Genomic DNA, 6,359 nt, shown 5'->3' on the forward strand with positions numbered 1-6,359 from the left:
AACCAACTGAGCCACCCAGGCGCCCAAGCCTCCTATTTCTGTTTTAGCTCTAGCACCCTACACCTAGGACCAGTAGGTACTCAACTGTTTAGAAAGCTGTCCTTTTCTAACATTATTTACATTGATAATGATTTATTTCTGCACTTCACTGTGAACTGCCATGACTCCGTAATCCATCCTACATTTAACAAGCCACACTTACATCTCAGTATCTCGCTCTGACATCTCCACAGCAATGAGCCCTGTGACCGAGGAGAAGGAGGCTCTGCCAACTGCCTTGAGGAAAGTACACCAAGGCACACGGGTCAGAGCCACAGGTCATCCAGGTCAGAGGGCCTGGGATACGGAAGATCACCTCCCTGTTTTGTGTGCCCTGGACGCCTCTCCTCTCCTGACCGTTGAGGGCAGGCCCTCCCGTGCAGACAATCCCCTCCCCAAGCTGGTGTGGGTTCTATGCAAACTGTATTTGAATACCATTTAGGTGTCAAGTATTTCAGATCCAGAAGTGAATAAAACATAGATCTCTCAAGAGACCTATAATACAGTATGAAAACTCCTCTCTTAGGAAGCTTAGCACTTACTCAGGAGCTGGGTCATTTAACTATAACCCATAAAAAGCAATCTAAAAATGACTGCAGCATAAATGAGCTATTAATTCTGGTGGCATAAACAAATGTGGGGTTCACAGGAAAAGAGATCCTCAATTCTGTCGCACTCTTCCACAACCTCACTACTAAGTTTATAACATCAACATCAAAAACAATCAAAAGCAACCTTAGGCCACATCAGGATGCACATCCAGTGAATCCCCAAACCAACGTCTCTCAGCACCAAAGTCCCAGTCCCCAGGCCTCTGCCTCCTTGCTGAAGACGGTCCATAATGGCGGGTACACAGTGACCAAAGGCAGGACTGTACTCCCTTGGAGTGACAGCACACAGAATCAAGGGCAGGACACTACATACTCACGGTGTATGAGCCTGTGAGGGTGCTATTTCAGTTTGCTACTACTTTGTCGAGGATTTCTACGCTGATATTCCTAAGAGCTTTTGGTCTGTACTTTTCTTGTGGTGTCTTTGGCTCTGGTGTCCGGGTAATGCTGGCCTCTTGGAACGTGTCAGCAAGTGCTCTCTCCTCTTCATTTTTGGAAGAGTCCGAGTAGGGTCAGTGTCACTGCTTCGCTCGTGTTTCCGAGAACATTTGGTAGCGGAGCCATCTGTGCCTGGACTCTCGTTTGCTGGGAGGTTTCAATTATTCGATCTCTTTCCTGTTAGAGGTTGGCTGAGCTTCCCTCTTTCTTCCTGACTCAGTTTTAGCGACTTGCGTGTTTCTGAAAAGCTGTTATCTAATCTGCTGGTGTGTAACTGTTCACAGTATTATCTCATAATACTTTTCATTTCTGTGAGGTTGGCAGTAAGGAAAAGAGATCCTCAATTCTGTAGGAATTTCTGGTTTCATTTCTGATTTGTTATTTGGTTTCATTTCTGATTTGTTACTTGTGTCTTCTGTTTTTTCCTCAGCAAGCTAAAGGCTGGACCCCTGCCTAACTCCACATACAAACATTAGCTCAAAATGGATCAATGACTTAATATGAAAGCAGAACCAATAAAACTATTAGAAGACGACAGAGGAGTAAATCTTCATGATCTCAGATTTGAAAACAGAGTCTTCAACACCAAAAGCATGAACAACAGAAGAACAGCTAAACTGGACCTCATCAGAATTAAACCCTTCTGTGCATCCAAGGACACTAACAAGAGTTCAGGGACACAACCTTGGGGCACCTGGGTGGCTCAGTCGTTAAGCGTCTGCCTTCGGCTCAGGTCATGATCCCAGCGTCCTGGGATCGAGCCCCGCATCGGGCTCCCTGCTCCACAGGAAGCCTGCTTCTCCCTCTCCCGCTCCCCCTGCTTGTGTTCCCTCTCTCGTTGTGTCTCTGTCAAATAAATAAATAAAATCTTAAAAAAAGAGTTCAGGGACATAACCTCCAGAATGGGAGAAAATATTTACAAATCACGTACCTGATAAGGATTTACTATCCAGAATATATTAAAAACTCCTATAATTCAAAACAAAAAGGCAACCCAATTAAAAAACCCACAAAAGACTTGAACAGGCATTTCTCCAAATAAGATAAACGAGTGACCAACAAGCACATGAGAAGATGCTCAACATCACTGGTCAGTATGGGACTACAAATGAAAACCACAATCAGACACTATTTCATGCCCACCAGGATGGCTTAAATTTAAAACAAAACAAAACAAAACAAGGAAACCACCAAGTTTGGGCGAGAATGTGGGAGCAAAAGGACCCCTCACACACAGCGGGCAGGAATGTAAAATGGTGCAGCCACTGTGGAAAATAGTTTGGTGGCTCCTCAAAAAGTTCAACACAGAATCAACTACATGACTTAGCGATTCTGGTCCTAGGTATTGTGAAAAGGAGCCAAGAAGACCTCACTTGAAATGGAGGTGGGAAGGCTTGAAGGGGAAGCCGCCCCTCACGCCCATGGCGTCCTGCAGCAGCAGGAAGAAGGAAGATGTCCTCGCGGCCCAGCCTGAGCCAAAGAGAAGCCGCGCACCTGCAGCTCTCACGCCCCTCCAGGGCACTTCGGCTCTGAGCAGCCCCTCCCAACTCCCCTTTTTTCTCTACACAAGAATGCCCCTTTGCTCTCCAGACTTGCCTATGGTTCACCATAGCTTGCTTGTCCCAAACTGCAATTCCTTTACTATTCCCAAAGAAACTCATTTTGCTGGTATAATCCTTGCCTGTTTTATTTAAGGTTGATGGTATGTGCCCAAGAGAAATGAAAATGTGTGTCCACACTAAAACTTGTACACAAATGTTTACAGAAGCATTATTCATTATAGCCAAAGATGGCAACAACCCAAATGTCCACCAAGAGAAGAATAAGTAGACCAACTGTGGTATAGATGTACAACAGAACATTACTTAGACTCGAAAAGGAACAAAGACTGACACACACCGCCACTTGGGTAAACCTTGAAAACATTACACTGAGTGAAAGAAACCAAAGATCCCATGTTGTAGAATTCCTTTTACATAATACATGCAGAAGAGGGACACCCACAGAGCCAGAGGCAGATGAGCGGTTACCAGGGGAGGGGAGAAAGAAGTGCGGAGAAGGGGCAAAGGGAATGACTGCTTAATGGGTATGCGGTTTCTTCCTGGCTGACAAAAACATTCTGAAACTAGAGAGACAGCGTTCCACGACATTGTGAATACACTAAATGCCACTGAATCATACCCTTTAAAATGGTTAATTTTAAGTTGTGTGATTTCCCCCTCGACTTAAAGAAAAGTAAAGGGGTGGAGAAAGATCCATCATGGTAACACAAATCAAAAGAAACTGGAAGGGGCGCCTGGGTGGCTCAGATGGTTAAGCACCTGCATTCGGCTCAGGTCATGATCCCAGGGTCCTGGGATCGAGCCCCACGTCCTGTTCCTGGCTCAGCGGGGAGCCTGCTTCTCCTTCTGCCTCTACCCCTCCCCCTGTTCGTGCTCTATCTCTGTGTCTCAAATGAGTAAATAAAATCTTAAAAAAAAAAAAGAAACTGGAAAAGCCAAATTAATTTCAGACAAGCAGACTTCAGAAAGAGGAGACTTAGCAGGGATAAGGAAGGGCAACAGGCCAAGAAAGCATCATGGTGCTCGATGTGCGTGCGCCTAACAGCAGAGCGTCAGAATACACGAGGCAAAAACTGATGAAACTGCGAGCAGAAATAGACGAATCCACAGTCACAGTTGGGGACTTCAACATACTTCTACGAGTAACTGACGAATCCAGTGCGCGGACGTGAGCAAGGATACAGCACCACCAGTCAACTGGATCTAACGGACATTTCCAGACCACTTCACCCAACAACAGCACAACACACGTTCTTTTCAAGATCACATGGAACATTCACCAGGACAGACTACATTCTGAGACACAAAACACACCTTAATACATTTAATAGAAATCACACAAAACTGCTCTTGGACCACAGTGGAATCCACAGAAATCAGTAACAGAAAAACAGCTGGAAAACCCCACAATACAGGCACACCTCATTTTACTGTGCTTTGCAGATACTGTGTGTTCCACAAATTGAAGGTTCGCGGCACCCCGGGCTCCAGCACATCACTGGGCACCATTTCTCCAACAGCATCTGCTCACTTTGTGTCTGTGTCGCACGTCGGTAATTCTAACAATATTTCAAACTTTTCCATTATACTGTACTTGTCATGGTGACCTACTGATCAGTGCTTATGACTTGCTAAAAGCTCAGATGATGGTTACCATTTTTTAGCAATGAAGTATTTTTAAAGTAAGGTCTGACATGATTTTCTTAAACATAATATTATTGCACTATGGACTTCACCATAAAAGAAAAATGACTAAATTAAATATTAAAATGAAACAGTTTTATGGTTCAAAATACACCATTAGAAAATGTAAAGGCAAGCGAGAATGGGAGAAAACACTTACAAAATATGCATCGCTGAAAAAGAATTTGTACCCAGAGTAGCTAACAAACTCAGTCAACTCCACTTGCACCCCGGTGCCAGAGCAGCAATAGGAACACGCCTGGGAGACCAAAGGAAGTCCGCAGAACCATGGTTCCCCACTGAGCCAGGACACAGGTCCTGCCGGCAGACCCCAGTGTCAGAGCCTGTCAACTTCAACATAAGCTGCCTCAACAGGCAAACGTTTCCTGATGCAGCAGGAAGGAACACAAACAGTGCAAGGTCAGAGGCAATTAGACAAATTAAAAATGGGGAAAATATCTGGAAAAGATACTTCACAAGAAATGCAAATAATAGTCACACAAAAAGATGCTCAACACCAGGGCACCTGGGTGGCTCAGTTACGCGTCTGACTCTTGGTTTCAGCTCAGATCATGATCTCAGGGTCGCGGGATTGAGCCCCGCGCGTTGGGTTCATGCACTCTCAGAGCCTGCTTCAGATTGTCTCCCTCTCCCTCTGCCCCACACCCTGCTCCTGCTCACTCTGTCTCAAATAATCTTTAAAAAAAAAAAAAAAAGATGCTCAACATCAGTATTCCTCAGAGGAACACAATTAAAATCACGATGGGACATTACTACCCACCCATTCAAAGACTAAAACTCAAAGGCTGCAGGCCCAAGCACCGGGGGAGCGTGGGGCAATGGAAACGCCCATACACCGCAGGCAGACATACAGAATGGTGCAGCCAGTCCGGAAAACTCTTGAGAAACTTCTTTTAAAGATTAATTGTATATTTACCATGTGACCCTAAGTATTTACCCTAGAGGAATTAAGTATGTGTCCTCACAGAGATTAATACACAAACATTCATCGCCACTTTATTCATAATTAACCCAAACCTGAAAACAACCCAGATAACCATCAAGAGGTAAATGGATCAATACAACATACAACAAGGACTGAACTACTAAACACAGTAATATGGATGAATCTCGAAAATATGCTGAGTGAAGACATCCGGACACATGGAAGAAAGCCTGTATGAGCCCCTCACATGAAATCCTAGAAAGGGGAAATGTGTTCCGTAGTGGTGGTTCTCAACCAGTGTGGCGATGTCCGGAGACATTTCTGCTGTCACAACCGGAGGGGTTATTACTTACATCTGGTAGGTAGAGGCCAGAGGTGTTGCTGAAAAAGCACATGATGGCCTCCTGTGTGATCATGGCGAAGAGCCATCTGGCCCAAGAGGGCAACAGTGACAGAAGGCAGTTCGGTGGTGGCCGCGGGCAGCAGCGGGAGTGCGGAACTATCTACAAAGGAGTAAGTCCAAGGGAACTTCTGGGGGTGATGGAAATGCTCATTACCTGAATTCTGATGGTGGTCTCATGCATGTGGACAACTGTCAAAAGTCAAACTGCACACTTAAAATGGGTGCATTTTGTTGTATGTAAATTTTACCTCAAAAAAGTTAATTTACAAAATGAAACCATCAGGGCACTAGAAGCAAGCATGGGGGATATTTCCAATAGACTCAAAACGCGGGTCTTTTTAGAAGACAAAGAAGATTCATACATTTGACTACATAAAAATGAAAGACTAGATTTCACACAGTAAAAGGAAAACATGATAAAGTCAAATGACAAGTGGGAAAATACTAGTAATTGGTTATCACGAAGAGATGATTTCCTCACTACAAAAATATGACATCTAACACAAAGAAAGCCTGACTAAAGATACAAACAGTCCCGGTGACAGGAAAAACCAATGGCTCCTGGTGTATAAAGATGCTGGCCTCACTCATAACGGTACATTCAAAGTAAAATGACTAACCTGACAGAAACGGTATCTCCTGCCATCACAAGCCGTCTGTACACTGTGGCGGGGCAG

At 44.6% G+C, this 6,359-nt stretch overlaps 1 protein-coding gene across 1 annotated transcript in view; it reads right to left on the reverse strand.

The window, feature by feature from the left end:
- The window catches only part of ASPG (asparaginase), a 24,229-nt gene extending 18,534 nt beyond the window's left edge, over window positions 1-5,695 (reverse strand). The window contains exon 1 of the mRNA XM_081829729.1: window positions 5,633-5,695. Within this exon, the coding sequence (XP_081685855.1) occupies window positions 5,633-5,695 (63 nt within the window). The remainder of the gene's footprint in view (window positions 1-5,632) is intronic.
- Between the last annotated feature and the right edge of the window lie 664 nt (window positions 5,696-6,359).

Source organism: Leptonychotes weddellii, chromosome 9 (assembly GCF_054177405.1).
Source record: "Leptonychotes weddellii isolate Sample4059 chromosome 9, ASM5417740v2, whole genome shotgun sequence".
Classification (NCBI taxonomy): Eukaryota; Metazoa; Chordata; class Mammalia; order Carnivora; family Phocidae; genus Leptonychotes; species Leptonychotes weddellii.